Source organism: Mirounga angustirostris, unplaced genomic scaffold, assembly GCF_029215605.1.
Source record: "Mirounga angustirostris isolate CCGP_5_RB_7025 unplaced genomic scaffold, mMirAng1.0.hap1 SCAF_13, whole genome shotgun sequence".
NCBI classification, from domain to species: domain Eukaryota; kingdom Metazoa; phylum Chordata; class Mammalia; order Carnivora; family Phocidae; genus Mirounga; species Mirounga angustirostris.
Genome location: NW_026991721.1, coordinates 2368662 through 2386500, shown reverse-complemented (window position 1 = coordinate 2386500; position 17839 = coordinate 2368662). Strand labels below are relative to the sequence as shown.

At 62.3% G+C, this 17839-nt stretch overlaps 1 protein-coding gene across 3 annotated transcripts in view; it reads left to right on the top strand.

The window, feature by feature from the left end:
- Positions 1–17627, top strand: part of CARS1 (cysteinyl-tRNA synthetase 1) — a 46178-nt gene extending 28551 nt beyond the window's left edge. For 2 of the 3 annotated variants that reach the window (XM_045893045.2, XM_045893044.2), the window contains 13 exons: positions 2975–3087; positions 3577–3705; positions 4102–4231; positions 4339–4442; positions 4816–4913; positions 5123–5312; positions 5493–5561; positions 7785–7866; positions 13725–13805; positions 14358–14425; positions 16203–16262; positions 16739–16822; positions 17308–17627. In XM_045893045.2, coding sequence (XP_045749001.1) covers positions 2975–3087; positions 3577–3705; positions 4102–4231; positions 4339–4442; positions 4816–4913; positions 5123–5312; positions 5493–5561; positions 7785–7866; positions 13725–13805; positions 14358–14425; positions 16203–16262; positions 16739–16822; positions 17308–17457 — 1358 coding nt within the window. In that variant the 3' untranslated portion in view covers positions 17458–17627. The remainder of the gene's footprint in view (positions 1–2974; positions 3088–3576; positions 3706–4101; positions 4232–4338; positions 4443–4815; positions 4914–5122; positions 5313–5492; positions 5562–7784; positions 7867–13724; positions 13806–14357; positions 14426–16202; positions 16263–16738; positions 16823–17307) is intronic. The other variant, XM_064576024.1, reaches the window with a different exon arrangement.
- The last annotated feature ends 212 nt before the right edge of the window (positions 17628–17839 follow it).

Sequence of the window (17839 nt, the reverse complement as noted above, 5' to 3'; positions counted from 1 at the left end):
GCTCAGGCGGTGGGGGGCTGTTCGTGGTTTCGGTTGTGGGGGTTCAGCCCCTCCAGGCCCTGCTGTTCTTCAAGAAGGGTCCCCCATATTAGACGTAGACACGAGGCATTCCCAGGACCAGGCCAAACCAGGTTTATCTTTCATGGTGTTCTCTCCACCCTTAAACCCTCAGGACTCTGGGACAGACCACAGAAGCCGCAGTCCTGTGCCGCAGGGATGGCTCTCCCACGGCTGGGGCACGTGCTGTCTACCCTCCAGTGTTTCTGGAAGGCAGTTGGCCATAAAAACGTTCGTACTTTTTGATCAAGGACTTCCACCTCTGGGGCTCTGTTGTGAAGAGACATCGGAACCTCACACAAGACGTCATGGCAACGTGGACACGATAGGCTAAGGTTGTTTGGTAGCATTGGTACCAGACCCTGGGCCATCGAAGGCTGAAGGCGTTTGTCAGAGTAAAGGAGGCGTCTCCTCAAGGGCAGTCGGGGCTTGTGTGGCCGGCAGCCCACGTCTGTGAGGGGAGGACCTGCGCACGCCCCACATGCAGTGGCTTGGGCAGCCTGAGGGTCACAAGACCCGCAAGGATTGGGGTACACGGGGAGTGGGGCTTTGTGTAGCAGGTTGGGACTCTCAACCCCTCCCTCATGCTCACGCAGGACCCACACTGGCCACGGAGGACGTCTCTGTGGTTCCCCAGCGGTCGCTTGTCACGCAGCCCATGTCGTCTGCCCATGACACACTGAGCCGGCAACCAGCACTAAAGGGACACAGGCGGCGGACGGACTCATTGACCGTCACGGTCCTGAGTGACACCATGGCACAGTCTGCCGCTTAGGGCAGCCTGTAGTTTGAATTAGTAGTTAAAGAACAAAGATGGAAGATGGGTGGGGTGAGCTACCTGAAAGCTCCTGAAGGAGCAGTGGAGAGAGCAGGAGATAAGGATTGAAGAGAGAATGGAACAGAAATAACATAAGAAGTCAGTCGCTGGTTCTTCACAAAGATGAATGAAATGGAAAAATGTGTGCAAGACTGATGAATGGACACCGACGACTCGCAGATACGTCCGGACAAAACTGCACGTGACTAGAGACAGTGCGGGGAGAGTGGGGCCGCGCAGCGCAGGGAACTAGGACGTGGGGCCTCGGGTGGCGAGGCCGCGGGGAGCCCACCTCCAGTTGGGGGGAAGGAGAGCCCCAGAGATGGGAGTGCATGTGCGGCTGTATGGTAAACCTTGGCATCTGGCCGCAGCTGGGTTCTTGTTCTTGTTTTTTGTTTAATTTTAAGTAATCTCTACATCCAGCGTGGGGCTCGAACTCATGACCCCAAGATCGAGAGTCTCGCTCTTCCAACTAAGCCAGCTGGGTCCTCCCCGGAGTTCTTAAATATCGCTTGTTCTTGGACCTTTTTTCTTCCAGACTGACTTTAGAATCGCATTGCGTTCCAGGGACGAGAGTAGTAGAATCCAACAGCAAGTACGAAGGGACGAAGAGGGACGTGCTGTCCTTTGGGGACAGTCCCGCTTCCAGCACGATGTGACCCCCAGCACGAGCTCCTCACTGCAGGGATGCTGGCATGCGGGGACTCTAGTAGAGACGGCTCTTGACGTGTGTGGGGTCATGGGGGTCGCCTCTAGGGAGGGAGACGAGAAGTGACAGCAGGGGAGCAGAAGGGATTGTGTGACTCACTCGTCTTAAAGACTAGAGCAAAGAGCAAGTACTGCTGAAGTGACAGTTGCCGAAGAGTGGGAGACGGGCCATGTGTGGAAGAGGGTCCTCTTTGCTCTGTCACAGAATTTCTCAAAATTTTAAGAATCAGAATATATTCATGAGTAATAATGGAAATTAAAAGCTTAAATATACATTATCTGCCACACGTAGGGGGGCTAAAAGAATGTCATGGCACCACATCAAACCGTCTGCGTCGTTGGTGTGAGCGGTGACCTATCGCTGAGAGGTCCCCACGGGCGAGGCTGGAGTTTGTCCTGCTGCTTGGGTCTGTCTGGTTAGTACACCAAAGGGCCAACAGCAAGCATCCCTTCGTTTATGATCGTGGCATTTCTTTCCTGGTTCTTCCTCGTATTTTCCGCGTGTTGTACTCGGAGGCCCGTGTACAAAGATGCTCGGTGCGCTCTCCCTCTGGCTGCTGTCAGGGCGGCTTCACGGTGGCCTGACTCCGCACTTGAAAGGTGGTGCTCCCTGAGGTCCGGCCGCGTTGGCGACCCTGGGCACTAGGCCGGGTCTGTCGTTACTGTTCCGGAGTTGTCCGCGAGGGGGCGACAGCACCCAGGGAAAGGCAGCATTGAGGCCTCGCACTGGGGGCCCCGCTGAAGGCCCTGGCACTGCCCCCACTCCCCGGGTCACCGCCTGAAGGGGACTGGCCGCCTGAGGTGTTCATTTTCGTGGCTGCCAATGCGCTCCGCTGGTCCTATGTGTGGTCCAGAGAGTCTCCCACGGTGATCAGTGTGCACCCCTTTCCTGTCGCTCCCGCCTGACACAGGCCGTGTCTGCCTTCCGGGGGGCTTCGTCCGGGACCCGAACTTGACCTGATTTGCCACCTCTGGGGCCAAGGGGCCACATCCAGCAGGAGCCGCCGGTCCTCAGACGCTGGGAGCCGTGCAGGCCGTTGGCATGAGGCCCCACCTGCGAGAGCTGCCACCAAATACCGTGGCCTCACCCCTCAGACCCAAGCGCCGTGGCTCACCCGAGACCCGGGCCGAGCCGTGGGGGGCGGGCGGGGAGAGGGGCATCTGGGGAGCCGGCAGGTGTGGTTCAGGCCCCCCGGGAATTGGAGCTTAGATACGGTTTCATACGTGGACGCGCTGGGGCAGCGCTAACATCTGGTCGTTGTGGAGCCGCTGCTGACCGAGGAGAAAAGTGGAAATCCGAAGTGTTGGCCGGTAGCCCCCAGAGGCGGCCTTGCCCTGACACGGTCCTGCCCGCCAGGCAGCACCGGGTGACCCGCTTCCTCGTGTCCGCAGGTGACCTGAGCATCTCGGCAGACCGCCTGAGTGAGAAGCGGTCCCCCAACGACTTCGCCCTGTGGAAAGCCTCCAAGCCGGGCGAGCCGTCCTGGCCGTGCCCGTGGGGAAAGGTGTGCTCCCCGGGAAGGCGCGGGCTGCAGTGGTGGGCGCACCGAGATGCCCCAGACCCTCGTGGGCCTGTGGGCACGTGACTTCCTTCTGGGACTTGCCCGTGTGCATCTGGGGTGCGGGCGGGTGGACTGCGAGGCCCCCGTGTCCTCCCAGCCTTAGACTCTGAGTGGTGCTCACTGCTGAAGGCCAGTCCACCCTCTGACGGTCGCTGTGACAACAGTCCCGATGGCCCACAGCCGGGGAGGGGGTGTTCGCACCTGCCTCTGGTCCGGGCTGGGCAGTTCTGGGGGTAACGTGAGCCTCAGTCCGCCTCGGCCTGCAGCGCTTGCTGGGACCTTGACAGCAGGGGCTGGCCTGCGATTTTCATGTTGGAATGTAACGTCTGTTCCAATAAGGCTCAGAGGTTTTGAGGGTCATGAACACGGGACACTTGAACGCCTGGCCCGAGGGTAGGCTGGTTGGTCACGGGGTCCCATTTGGATCTTTAGGGGCGTCCGGGATGGCACATCGAATGCTCTGCCATGGCAGGCACTCTCCTGGGAGCCTCGATGGACATTCACGGGGGGGGCTTTGACCTCCGGTTCCCCCACCATGACAACGAGCTGGCCCAGTCGGAGGTAGGCAGAGGCTGGGGTCACTGTGTCCGCTGGGAGGGGGCTTGAGTCCCCCCCGCGGTGGTAGAAGCAGCCAGGGGTGCTGCCAGCGAGGCACTGAGCCCGGCCTGATGCCCCACATCAGGGGCTCGCTGGTGGGATTTGAACCCTCGTTGTTCGGTTTGATTTCCCACACGAACAGCCTGAGTGTTGGCGACAGACAGGCCTGGATTGGAACCGGCCGTTGCCTCTCGGCTCACTCACTGGTCCAGGGCCATCCCTCTGAGCCCCAGGGGACCCCACTCGGAGAGCCGCCCCCTCTTCTGCGTCGCTGCGTGAACAAAGGGCCCGCAGAGCACCCGGCCAGCAGAGGTGCCTCGTGGCGCCCCGACCTCGCCCTCTCCGCCCCTTCCCGAGCAGGCCTACTTCGAGAACGACTGCTGGGTCCACTACTTCCTGCACACAGGCCACCTGACCATCGCCGGCTGCAAGATGTCCAAGTCACTCAAGAACTTCATCACCATTAAAGACGCCTTGAAGAAGCACTCCGGTAAGCCCGACTCCCCAGGACCCGAGCGCCCCTTCTCGCGGCGGCGCGGTGGCGGTGGCTGCTCAGGGGGCTGAGGGGACCGACCGCGGTGCTGTCCCCCGTCCCAGCACGGCAGCTGCGGCTGGCCTTCCTCATGCACTCCTGGAAGGACACGCTGGATTACTCGAGCAACACCATGGAGTCGGCGCTGCAGTACGAGAAGTTCATGAGCGTAAGCCCCCCCGCTCCGCCGCGCCGGGGTCGTTCCCGCTCCTGTGTCTGCTGACGGGGGGCAGTCAGCCCCGTGCCCCTTTCCTGAAACCCCTGCTGACCTGCTAGAGACAGGTGCCCACGTTCCTCTGGTGTCCGTGGGGCACGTTTCCCGCACACCTGTCTGCTGTGCCGGCGTCCCAGGCTGAGCCTGGAACCCGTTCCCGTCTTGAAGGAGAACCTTCCGCTCCCTGCGGCTGCCAGGGCTGTGTCAGCGCCGTGGTTTTCCAGATTATACGGGAAGGAGACGCGCTTCACCACCATAGCTCTCTCCCAGATACTGCTCGGGTGGAAAAGTCTTGTAAACGCAATTAATCCAAATTTTCTGACCCTAGGAGTTTTTCCTAAATGTGAAAGACATCCTTCGAGCTCCCGTTGATACAACCGGCCGGTTTGAAAAGTGGGAAGATGAAGAATCGGAACTGAACAAGAGGTAGGAGACTTAGGGGTCTGCAAGCACGCCCGTGCTCCGTGCTGCCCATGGCAGACCCGCCAGCGGGCGGGAGGCTGTGCGCCCTGGCCTCCGTCTGTGCAGACCCGCCGGCGAGTGCGCTGCGTCTGCGTGGACCGCCTCCCGGCCTCTGGAGCGCTCGGGCGTGCGGGCGCGCTGTTACCGGCTGACCTCCCGTTCCTCTGGCTTAGCTTTTATGACAAGAAGGCGGCGGTTCATGAGGCCCTGTGTGACAACGTGGACACACACACGGCTTTGGAGGAGATGAGGGCTCTGGTGAGCCAGTGCAACCTATATATGGCTGCCCGGAAGGCCGCCAGGAGGAGGCCCAGCCGGGCGCTGCTGGAAAGCGTCGCCCTGTACCTCACCCACATGCTGAAGGTAGGCCGCCCTCGAACTGCAGGCGCCTGTGGCGCTCGTGGGGCCGCGTGCACGCAGGCCGTGGGTCTCGGCCGTGACCGCGGAGGCCTCGGGCGGCTCGGGGCCTGGCATCCGGTCACTGCGGGCCCCTTCTCAGGACCTCTGCACACACTCAGCCTGCACGTCTGTCTCTCTTTGTAGATCTTCGGGGCCATCGAGGAGGAAAGCTCCCTGGGATTCCCAGTGAGAGGACCTGGAACCAGCCTCGATGTGAGTAGAGCGCCCCTGGGCACAGAGAAGTCCCTCCCTGGGGGTCGCCCTGCCCCTGGGAAATGGCGCCTGCGTTGAGGAGCACCCCCTGCCTTCCACGCCTGCTCCCTTCCCTTCCTCGCTCCCCTCCTGGGCCAACCCTGTGGACATTTGGAGGCCCACGTCAGGTCCCACCGGCCCTGGACCTTCCAGACTGAGCCCGGGGCTCACCTGGACCTCCCAGGCAGCTGTTCCTCCCGCGTATGCAAGCTCAGCCTTGCTCCCTGACCCATCCTTGGGGTGTTTGTGCTGCCGTGTGCCACCCGTGAGCTCAGTCTCGGGACAGCAGGCTCGACGGGACCGACTTTGCTTGAGCTGTAGCCACATGGTAATGGATTCCTGTGCGCTCACGTTCTTGCATGTGTGCATTCAGATAGCACGCCGGGCCGTGTGTCTGGTGGGGAGAAAGTTCCCCGGCAGTGGCCAGCGTCGCCCCAGGACTGGCGGTTTCCACTGCACGATGACCCTCCCTCATGGCACATGCTCGTTCAGGCTCATCTCAGACACTCCTCAGGCTTGATCTTTAATGATTTGTTGAGAATGCGTGTGTGGGTATTTAGATCTAACTTATTTAAAGGAAAACAGGAAGCAGGGACTAAGTAAAAAGGCCAACCCTTTTTAGAATTCTGTTTCTGGGTGGTAGCTAGTGTGAGGAACCTTCTTCTGCAGGGGGAGCGTACAGCTGTCTCCCCAGGAACTGGCTTCCGAAAAGAAACCAGGTTGTGTCAGGAAGAAGGCCTCCCGAGCCCCGGGCCCACATCCCCGGGGCTCCACTCGCCCTAAAGCTGGTTGGTGTAAAGGCTTTAACCTCCCTCGGTGCTTCTCAGAAAGGAGACCCACACGGCTGCTGCTTGTCTTGTACACGTGACGTTACACGTTGAGTTTTTCAGAAAAAGAGAAAGAGAGAAAACACTTCCGGCACTAAAGACAGTCTGCTCTCGAGCTTAAAAACAGTGCTTTTAATGCGCTGGTTGTGGGGGGCTTTGCGCGTGACCTCGTGGGCCCTTTGAAGGCCGCGTGTGGGAATAAGCAGCCGTGAGGTGACAGGGCCGGCAGGCCTGCCAGGCCAAAGGGCGGGACTCCTTTGTGGGCTTCACAGCTTTTGAAGTCTCTGTGCCAGCTTCCAAATCTGCATTGTTTTCGGAGCGGGGCAGACAGTCTTGATGAGGCCACAGCACTGAGTGGTGTGCAGTGCACGCGAGGGGGGTCCACAGGGCCGCCGGGGCACCCCTCCTCCACACAGACCCTGCTGGCTGAGGCTCCCGTCCCCCTGCGCCAAGGCTCACCATGGCGGTCTCCGTGCCTGGTGGAGATAAAGAGCAAACACCCTGATGCTGGTCCCCCTGCACAAGCACGGTGCCCCCGCCGGGTGCAGGACTGGGACGGGGGAGGCCAGGTCAGGCTGGGGGCTCGGCAGCCTGGCCAGCTTCTGTGGGTAGTGATTATTACTTCAGTGACTGAGCCACCAAAAGACTTAATTAAGAGGCAGGGAGAGATTTTGCTTAAAAGCCTACTGGAAAAAGAGGAATGATGTAAAAGAAAAGATTTTATAAAATCGTTGTTTCTCCAGTTTGGATTCTGCTGTCTTTGGTTTTCCTTTCTATCAGGCTTTCCGTGCCGGGACCGCCCCTGGGTTACTGCTGGTAGTTAACCGTGGCGTAGACGCGAGTGTGTGTGTGTGTGTGTGTGTGTGTGTGTGTGTGGATGGTGACAGTTCTTGGAGACTCTGGTTCCTCTTGCACAAGCGTGTGTGTGGCCAGGTTGGACACAGGCGCAGCCCGGCTCCATGGTGCTGGCCTCCACTCCCAGCCCAGGAGGGACGGCGTCAGCCTCCCAGAACAGAGCCTGCCCGACAGACACCCACGTTGAACCATTTATCTGTAAAGACAGGGTTTTTTGAATAGTGTGTCTGACCGGAGGCAAAGCCACTCCTGTGAGCAGTTGAACAGAGTGGCTTGCAGAACTTGTCGGGCTGGGCCAGGAGGGAAGCTATCCTCCTGTCTGTGGTCCGCGTCATCCATGCGGGGACCCGCATACCCAGTGTGGACCAAGTGTTTGGTGGGGGGGTGCGTCCCAGCTCTGGGACAGCGGCACCCCCTGCCCCTTCCGGACTTCCGTGCGCGCCGAGCCCTATCCATAAATACAGGCCGAGCTTGACTCTGAGCGAACCTGTTCTTTCCGCAGCTGGAGTCCACGGTCATGCCCTACCTGCAGGTGTTGTCTGAGTTCAGAGAAGGCGTGCGAAAGATTGCCCGAGAGCAAAAAGGTGAGGCTCTTCCTTGCTGGGGTTTCTCTGTGTGGGGCCACCCTGGGCACCGTCGGGTGTTAGCAGCGCCTGGCCTGGGGCACGACATCTGCAGGGCCGCCCCCCCACGTCGTGACGGCCACCACGTCTCTCGACACTGGTGTCTCCCGCAGGGCAGGACCGCCGGGTGGGGGACCAGGACACGTGTCAGAGGCAGGGTTTCTTCGCCTGCATTATTTGAGTGGAAAGGCAGAACAAGGCCCCTCTGAGTCCCCTGCCCTCTCGTCTGCACGGGACTCATTTCTACTTTAGGTGCATCTGCGGGCCGGGGGCTCGCCAGTGCCTGTCCTTGCTTCTGGAAGTGAGCATGGGGAGCCGGGGGAGCCCAGGCGCCGCCCCAACTGTCGTTCTGCTCGGGCGTGGCGGGGGCCAGCTGCCTTGCACTCGAGGGGCCTCCCCCAGGGCTGCCTCACGGCATGTGGCCAGCTGCCCGTTGCCCACATTCCCGAGGTCGGTCACTGTCGTGTGTCCTTGGAGACTTGGAGAGTGCTGCGTCATTGCAGACCTGTTTGTATTAACCGTGAGCCGGAGTGCGCGTCTCACTCTGCGCTGTCGGGGCGGCTGACGGGCGTGCTGAACTCAGGCCGGCCGGGTCCGCTCTGCTGCGCTCCACCCACGTGCGCGCTGCCCCGTTTGGGGCTCAGCATTTCACAGAGAGTTGGAGCCCTGCCAGGGAGGGTCATGCAGGAGTCGCTCACCGCAAATGCCACCTGTCTCCTGCTGTGCCATGCTCCCTCCCTGGGCCCCTCTGACGGGTAGTTACACCTGGAGCTCCCCTGGCCGCCATCCCTGCAGAGCGGGTCCAGGCGGGGTGTCCCGAGGGTGGAGCAGGCAGAGGGCCCGATGGGGTGCTCAGGTAGCCGCTGGAGGGAGCCGCACCTGTTCCGGGGAGGGCAGAGCAAGAGGGCAGGAGACCCCAAGGCCACGGGGCCCCCGGGAGGAGCCTGGATCTGACGGTGCTGTTGTGGGGAGCAGGGGGCTTTAGGCCGGGACATTTGGACCCGTTGACTAAATACCCTCTCTCTAGCACCTGGCACCCTCACTGTTTTAATCACTGGAGAGAGCCTAATGGACTCTGCCGGAGCCGTGCTGCCTCATCCGGCCACGTTGACAGCCCTGGCATCTCGGGCTCGGGGGCGGCCGGGGCACCTCTTCCTGGCTGTCCCCCTGCGGGGGCAGGTGCTGGTGACCGAGGACCATCGGAGGCCATGCTCAACGCGCAGACCAGGCCAGGGGCTTGCGCAGGCTGAGAGTACCTCCCGTCGACTGGCTTGGGGAGGAGTTTGGTTTTACTTCTCCTTGGCTTGCTTTCTCTTTTCGCTGTGTTTTGTTTGTTGCTCAGGCAAATGGACAAAGAGCCCAATTGCTGAGTCGGGATGGTGGTAGTTGAGTTGACGCTGTATGTGCCTTGTCCACCTGCAGCGCTCTCCTGCCCAGAGGCCCAGGTGGGTTGAGGTCATCCTGCCTGAGCCCGTGGCCCAGGACCCATGGACCTGGGGCCCTGCAGATAGGGTGCCTTCAGGGAGTCAGAGACCTGGGGCCTGTGCACTTCGGGCTCCAGAGACAAGGAAAGCCTTCTGGGCTGAAGACAGCTCCCCACCTACCAGCTGCAACAGTAGGTGCTGAGTCCTTGTTGAGCACCTGGCTGTCCTGTGACCCCGGGCTGGCCACGGAGAGAGACACGGAAAGACAGAGTGGGAAGCTTAGGGTAGGCCCTGGGGTCACGGCTTCAGCCAAGTTTGCCAGGTGCCTGGCACTCACCTAACAGGTGAGAAAGACACCGTTTCCCCAGTGCCCACAGCCGTGTTGGCCAGAACTCGGCCCTGCCCAGGGAGGACATGCGCTGGGGGCGTCTGACTAGGAGAGGCCTGGGAATTTGGGAAGAAGTTAGAAGAGGAGGGAGGCCACAGGTGTGGTCAGAATACCCCTCTCCCCTCATGTGTTTCATTTTTAGTAAAACCCACGTAACGTATAAAATGTATCATCTAATCGTGAGCAAGCATACAGCTCAGGGACACTAAGCACATTCACACCGTTGTGCCGACCCCACCATCCGTCCTCAGAACTTTGCATCTTCCCCAACGGAGACTGTCCCCATGAAACAGTGACCCCCACCACTTCCCCCAGTGCCCACCGTCCACTCTCCATCCCCAGGAGTCACCGGCCCCCATCCCTCCCCCGGCCCCAGCGCCCACCGTCCACTCTCTGTGTGAATCTGACCCCCCCTAAGGGCCTCATACACTTAGAATCCTGCAGTATTTGTCATTTCGTGTCTTGCTTATTTCAGTCAATGTGGATGGTGTCCTTTAGGTCCATCCACATTGTGGCAGGTGTCAGAATTTCCTTCCCCTTTAAGGCTGGGTCATATACCACTGTGTGCATAGATCGCATTTTGCTCATTCACTTGTCCGTGGGCAGATTCCGTGGCCTTTTGTGTCCTCTCCTGAGACTCCCTTCAGTGACCTGAGAGGTCTCCCTGCTCAGCGCCCAGTCTGTTCTCCGCTCCTGCCTCTGGCCCCACCAGCTGTAGCCAGCCCTGGCGGACTCGCTCCCTCCCCGTGGCCGCATGCCTCTGGGTACGAGCTCTGTGGACTCTGTGAGCCCCATGCCAGGCAGGGCCAGGCCCGGGCCGGGCCATCTCGGCCTGCGAGGGGAGTGCCAACGGGCGTCTCCGCTCGGTGTGTTCGCACAAAGTGCTTCTGAGCTGTTGCTCGATAGCAGCGACCACAATGGAAACCCTCTTTTTCTAGAACCTGCTACAGTCTGAGCCTCTTGGAGTCAACAGGACTGCAAGGTGCTTGTGGCCAGGGGCGTCCCAGCGACCACACCGGGGAAGCCCGTCTTCCTTTTCTGGGCACTTAGCGGCTGTGAAGCTGCTTCCCTCCTTGGAAGAGCGTGCCCACAGTGGTGGCGTGCCTTTGTGGTCTCACACTCGGGAGCAGTTCTCTTGCGTGTGCCCTCCGCTGTCCCAAGGCACAGCCCCACCTCGCCCGGCGCCGCCTCTCCATGCGACGGCCCTGCCCTGTCCAGGCTTCTCCCCCAGCCCCTGGCTGCACAGCCGGAGCTGCAGACCTGGACCTGCCCGGGCGGACGCTCCCCGAAGCCCAGTGCTGGGGATCGGGGGGCTGTTGCATGTGTGACTTTCGGAAGAAGCCCGTGTCCCACGCTGTCTCCACGCCCTCGCCAACGCTTGTCATTTCCTGGCCGTACGAAGACAGGTTGTCGCTCCTGGCGCTCCGTGGGGCATCTCCGCGGGCCCTGCCGCGGGCTTCCCTGGCGGCGTGTGGCGTGGAGCCCCATTCCCTGCGCCTCGTGGCCACGTGTGCCTCTCGTCTGGAGAGCTGTCCCTTCAGGCCCTGCGCCCGTGTCTCGTGGGGTCATTCATCCTGTCATTGTGGCTCGTGGGAGCTCTTCATTGTGCATGCTGGGCCTGGTCAGCACGTGACTCGGAAGGCAGGGGAGGAGAAGGCGAGCCCCCAAAGTAATCAAAAGGTTTGGAAAGACGGTGTGTGTGGGTGGGGGGGGATTCTGAACTGTGTGGACGGGGCAGGTGTCGTCGTGATGGTGATGGCCATCGTCCTCGGCTCTGCGGGGCCCACACCCAGAGGACAGCATGGGCCTGGGGTTCCTGCCACCGGGCGGGGAGCCGACGGTCAGCTGATGGTGGTGATGGCGGCCCCTGGCTTCCTTTCCTTCCAGTTCCGTTTGGCTTGTCCCAGCTCCTGCCCCGGGGTCAGCCCTCCACAGGGGCTATCGGCAGGGTGAGGGCAGGGAGCAAGGATAAAGGGTGTTGTCCCATCAGCCATGCTGGGAAGGCTGGAGAGGCAGAGACGGCTTTTCCTTGAGCAGTGTTGGGAAGCTTCCTGGAGCTGGCTGTGCTTGTGGGTGCGTGGAAGTCCTCTGAGATCCATTCATCATTCATCTATCCCACAGCAGGGGGCCCCATGGGCCCCGGCCACCGCCCCAGAGGGGCACAAGGCGCAGCGGAGGGCAGGGTGTGTGCACGCCCGGTCAGTGTAGGTGGCTCGGGCAGGAGTGGGGGGCTGGCGTCGCGTTTCTGGTGTGGGCGTCACTCACAGCCCCGTGGCCAGGGCGTGCAGAACCACTTGGGGTGGGCCGGCAGTGCAGGCGGGTGTCCGAGGGAGAGCTGAGGACGTGGCAGACGCTGGTCGCGGTGCCTCCACAGTACAACGAGGCTGGGTGCCAGCCCTCCTGTCCCTTGACGTCCTGGGATTTGTCGCCGTCAGAGCTTTCTGAGACGGACTGCCGCCCCGTGCCCTGTGGCAGCCCGGCTCCCACGCTGACTTCCCCCGGTGCCTGTTTAGCGCAGGCTGGGCCCGCGGGGGACTCAGCGGGCCAGGGGGCCTTCTGGGAGCTGGGAGGCAAGCCAATCTGAGACCTGGCTTTGAAAGACAGCCGCCCACAGAATGCCTCATCCTCGGTGCCACCAGACCCTGTGAGCAGAGCCGCGCCAGCCTGCTCCCACACATGGCACCTTGTGGCTCCTCGTAGCTGCTCTCAGGGATGGCCACACGTCCCCACTACACAGACGTGAGAGGCCGGGGCTGCCTTACCCGCTCCTCGCCCTGTTCTGACTGCAGCTGAGTCTCCTCACCGAGGTCACATTCTCACCCCAGAGCTTCTGAGCAAGGCCCCACGTGCTCTTCATTCTCGGCAGTGGCGGCAAACGGCGGCAAACTCTCCCTGCCGTGTGGTCCCCGGTGCTGAGCCTCCTGGGAACGGGGCCCGTATGTCTGACCCTGCAGGTACCGTGCCGTTTGGGCCCAAAGGCCACACAGGTGCTCTTTTCACCCCTGCCCACTCGGCCCGCTCTATGTGCTGGCGTGTACCATTTTTCTTACAAAAGTCACTTCAAAGCCCATGGGACAGCCAGGCTCTGCGCCTCCTCCTGGGCTTCCCAGGCCCCCTGCCCGTTCCAGCCACACCTGGGGGGGCCGAGGGCTGGCCGAGAGCCATGTACCCACCGCGGAGCTAGTGCTTGGTGCCATGTTCTGCAGCGCAGCGTGGACCCCTGTCCCCCCGGCCTCCGGCCCTTCCCGATCCCTCGGCTGGGCCTTGCGCATCGGGGAGAGATGTTGGCCGCTGTGGGCTTCACCTCAATCTCCAGACCCAGTTCTGGCTCTCGCTGGTGGGTGCTTGGAACCCGGCGGGTCCTGGGCCGAGCTTCCTCGCCACAAGGACGTTTGGAGGACGGGCGGTGCATGTGGACGTGGAGCACGGTTCATGAGGCGAGGGGCTGAGGGAGCGTGGAGCACCGGAGCGGGTTCCTGACAGCCGCCGACATGCTCATCCTAGCCGGGCGTCTCTCTGCACCAGGCAGGCCTGACCAGGGCGGGTGAAGAGTGCGGGGAGACTTAGCAACATTTCTGGGTGGCCTCAGAGCACGTGTGGCCTTGGGTCCCTGGGTCCTGGAGTGTGGAACACGGCTGCCTTTCTGGATTGCTGTGCCAGGGCTCTGGGGGCTGGACACCTTCCCGGTTGACCGGGGATTTGGGGGGGTTTCTGAGCCTCTTTTCTGGGAGGAAAAACCTAGTTTCCCTGGACCAGCTGCCCACCTGGCTTTGGGCAGCCCTGACTTCCTGCTCTGAATCCCCAGGAGCCGCGCGGGTGCATCTTCAGACGGCACCTGCCTCGGAGTGGGGTCCTAAGGCGGTGCGCAAACCGTGGCCCTCACTGGCAGCCACGTCGTTTGTGCCTGGGCCACGGCTCCCCCCAGAGCACTCGGGAAGGTGCACGCTGGGCGCATCCTGGTGCTCCTTGTGTGTCTAGTTGGACTGAACCACTGTCTTTGTTCACAGTCCCTGAGGTCCTGCGACTCAGCGATGCCCTGCGGGATGACATCCTGCCCGAGCTTGGGGTGCGGTTTGAAGATCACGAAGGTGGGTCCTCTTGGCCGCGTCTGGGGCCCATCATCAGGAACTTCGGGTGCGGTGGGCAGGGACATGGGAGGGACGCTGGGGTCGGGAGCTGGTTTTGGAAGAGTTCCAGGACGGGGTCAGAGGTCACGGGGTTTTTACCGTGAGGAGTCCCAGAGCGGCACCCCTGTGGCCCCTGGGGGTGGCCTTGTAGGTTTATTGCTCCAGCTGTCCTGGGTACCTCCCATGTCTGACAGGCGTGCGGCCTGGCTGCCTATTGCTGCCGGGCACCGGCCGCCCTTCCTTGCGATCTGTCCCTTGGCAGATGGCCCGCAGGACCGCCGGCCAGTCTCACCCGGTGTCTGTTGACATCGTGGGGGTTTCGGCTGCACAGGAAATTATAGATTCTAAATACTCAGGTGACATGTCCCATTTCATGATCTCTGGGCCCCATGTCATGAGTGGTGAGGCCTCTCCACGTTCCAGTTAAAGTGGAAGCCCCTGAGCAGCGAGGGGGCGCGAGGGCCGTGGGGGCGGGGGGGGGCTGGGCCCCACGTCTCCGACTCGGCTTTTCAGGGCTGCCAACCGTGGTCAAGCTGGGGGACAGAGAGGCCTTGCTGCGGGAGAGAGAGGAGAAGAGACGGGTGAGTGGCTGGAGCGGCCGCGTGTTGACGGGAACAGGAGATGGCTGGTGCTGTGCGCTTTGCCAGAGCTCCCGTGGGGGGCCCAGCATCTAGAAGCATCGGAAGGAGGCCTAGCTGGACGCGGGCTACAGGGCAGGGTGGTAACAGAGCGAGCTCTACCTTCTAAGGAAGGACCCTCTTTTTAAAAAGCGACCCCCGGAGTTCAAGGGAGAACTTTGAGTAAACCGTGCAGCCGATGTGTTTGGCCACAGCTTGCCCTGTGATGTGTCCTTTGCCCCTGCGGGAGGACCTGCCAGTCACACCTCCGTCTGCCCAGGAAGCGCGGGGCAGGTGCCAGGGGCTGGGCGTATGAGCAGCGCTGGCGGGAGGTGCGTGTGGGCGCGGGAGCGTGGCTCACTAGACGAGCGCCCGGGCAGGTGACGACAGCTGGTGCTGAGCCGCAGCAGACCCGCCACTGCTGGGTGTCCCCAGGAGCTGAGGAGGCCCTGTCGGCTCCTCCCGTTTCTGCCCCATTCGCTCGCCTGGCTTAGTGGCCCGTCCCCGGGGCCAGGCTCTCGCCTCGCCTTGGGCAGCACAGCAGGTGGCCCGGCCACAGAGGTGACGTGGGCCTGGCCGTGCCTCCCACCACCCCAGGCCAGGCGAAGAAGCAAACGCCCCCGCTTGCTGCCCCCCACCCCCACCCCGGTCGCTCTGCCCGGGCAGGTGCGCGCAGGGCATAAAGGCAGACGGGGCTCTGATGGGGGCGGCAGGGGGCAGCCCTGCCTGCCGGGGGCCCTGCCTGTGGTTCTCGCTCCGGCCGGGGGCTGCCGTGCGTCTTCCCGCAGCTCCTGTCTGCCCGCCAAGTGGGGCCCGTCCCAGCCGGTGGTGCTCAACGGCCACCAGGGCTGCAGCCTCCCCTGCCCCCCGAACCTTCCCGCTGGGGGACAGACACGCTCCTCTCCAAGAAAGCAGCTGCCGAGCTCGTACCAGGCCGCCTCTCTGCCCGCTCCCAGCCTCCTCTGCCCCAGTGGCTGCTTTTCCCGAGCCCGTGGCCTCTGCTCGCGGGGACCTTCGCTCCACTCCCCGCTGCACCGGCCCTGCCCTGCCCTCACCCAGTCCCATGGCTCTCTGGTCCCACACTTGCCTGTACCCCGCCGTCCACCTGACAGCTTAGCTGACCAGGAAGCCCTGAAACCCAGGACGTCCACGAGCGCATCGTGACTCCACTCGCCAAAGCTGTAGCCCCTTTCTGTCGGCAATGGTACAGCTCGGGTCCTGCACTTCCCCTCACGGGCGCCGCCTAGCACCGAGGCTGGGGATCCCCTCCCCGCCCCTGCTGCCAGGGTGCCCCCCTCAGCCCTGCCCTGACTGCAGGTGGGGGTGAGCTCCTGGCCTCCAGCCTGTCTCCAGCAACCCCCACTGCCCTTCATCCACATTTAACCCCGGTTCCTTCCCTGGCCCAGGCCCCATGTCCTGGCACCTGCTGACCCTGCCCTTCTCCCCCACGTTCTCTAGGCCCTCGCAGTGCTGTCCCTGCTCACCCACCTGACAGAGCCCCCCCCTAGCTGGGCTCACTGCTCCTTTCTTTGTATCTGCTGGGCCCAGACCTTGTCACGTGTGCTCTTCTCTGCTTCCGCACGTCCAGAGCAGGGCCCGGCGTCCACACGGGCCACTGAGAGTCTCCCCAGTCCCTGATGACGAGGGCTTCCCGCCCCCCACGGGGTGGCTAGGTCGGTGTCCAGGCGAAGGCGATGGGGGGCCAGCTCTCTGGCTCATGGGGCTCCCTCTACTCCCCTAGATTGAAGAAGAGAAGAGGAAGAAGAAAGAGGAGGCCGCCAGGAAAAAACAGGAACAAGAGGTAAGCACACCGTCTGTGTGGGGCCCAGGCTCTCCTGGGCGGAAGTGGACACTCGGACCCCATGTCCTGCTCTCTGTGCCTCCCTGGGGCTGGCCAGGTCCCCACTCTGTCGGCGCCGACTACAGTGCCCTCTTGGCCTCCTCACACACCCCCACAGGGCGCCCTGAGTGCAGGGAGGCCGGGAGGCCCTGGTGAGGGAGAGGCCAGGTGGGGGAGCCGCCCCGGGCGGCCACGGGCTCCAGGCGGCCGTCACAGGCTCCGTGCTGCTGTGATGGTCTCAGACAACCGTCCCACTGTTCCCAGAGGACAAGCAGGACACTCCGTGTTGAGTTGTCCCTCCTCTGACTCGCACTGCCCCGGCCTCACCCTGCCCGTCTTTTGTCGCCCTCTCAGTCCTGGGGCTGGGCTGGGGGTGATGCGTGGTCAGGCCTTCCCCGCGCGCGCTGGGCTGTGGCGATCAGGGCTCTGTGTCCCAGGCAGCAAAGCTGGCCAGGATGAAGATCCCACCCAGTGAGATGTTCTTGTCGGAAAGCGACAAATACTCCAAGTTTGACGAAAACGTAAGAGTCTCTTTTTTTTCTTCTCAGAACCTTGTTAGACTGCTAAATTGGGGGTGACGGGGACCTCCAGCCTTGGGCAAGCAGCTTTTCTGTTTGGGGTGCAGTTTGCAGCAGGCGCCCCACGTGCCCGGGGCGGCCTCCCTCCAGGCTGGCCAGAGGTGCGGCGGGGAGGCCGTGGCACTGTCCCTAGACCCTTCCTTACTGGTTCTGATACGTATTTGCTGCTTTCCTTCGTGCCAGCCCTATCAGAACTGAGCCACGTTGACCCAAAGGGGGACAGTGGCCTCGCCCCCAGGTGGGAGGGTGCCCCCAGCCCCATCGCTCGCTCCTTAGCGGCCGGGAGAGGCGCTGCTGCGGGGGGCGGGGGGGGCGCTACCGTGGAGCGTGTGTGAGTCCGCGCCCGGGCGCGTCCCAGGGCTGAGCCCATGGGCTCCGAGAGGGGGGTCAGGCGCGCCCTGCTGAGCCTGTGCTCCCCGTGTTCTCAGGGTCTGCCCACACATGACACTGAAGGCAAGGAGTTGAGCAAAGGGCAAGTCAAGAAGCTGAAGAAGCTCTTTGAAACTCAGGAGAAGCTCTACAAGGAGTATTTGCAAATGGTGCAAAACGGAAGCTTCCAACAGAACAGCGGGGACTGAGCTTTAAGCCGTCGGTGGCCTGACTTTCTGTCTGCATCCTTAGTGACGGTGTCCCGTGTTCTGATCCTGTTTACAGCGGTGCTCGGGTCCTGAGCCCAGCACTCCGTTCACAGAGGCCCACGCCATCTTCGGCTCTGGGACTTCAGTAATAAATGTTCCCAGACAGCGAGGCCGGGCGTCCTGTGTGCCGTCGAGCTCCCGGTCAGCGCCTGTGTGGGGCCTGCTTGGGGCTGCTGGCTCAGCAGGTCACGGCTTCGGTGCTCGGGTCAGTGGAGCTGCTTCAGCCAGCCGAGAAATTTCTGCCCCGTGCAGATTGCTATCGGCTAATCTCTGGTGTCTGGGTGCTTTTGGAGGTATTTAAGTAGGAAAAAGACAGGCTCAA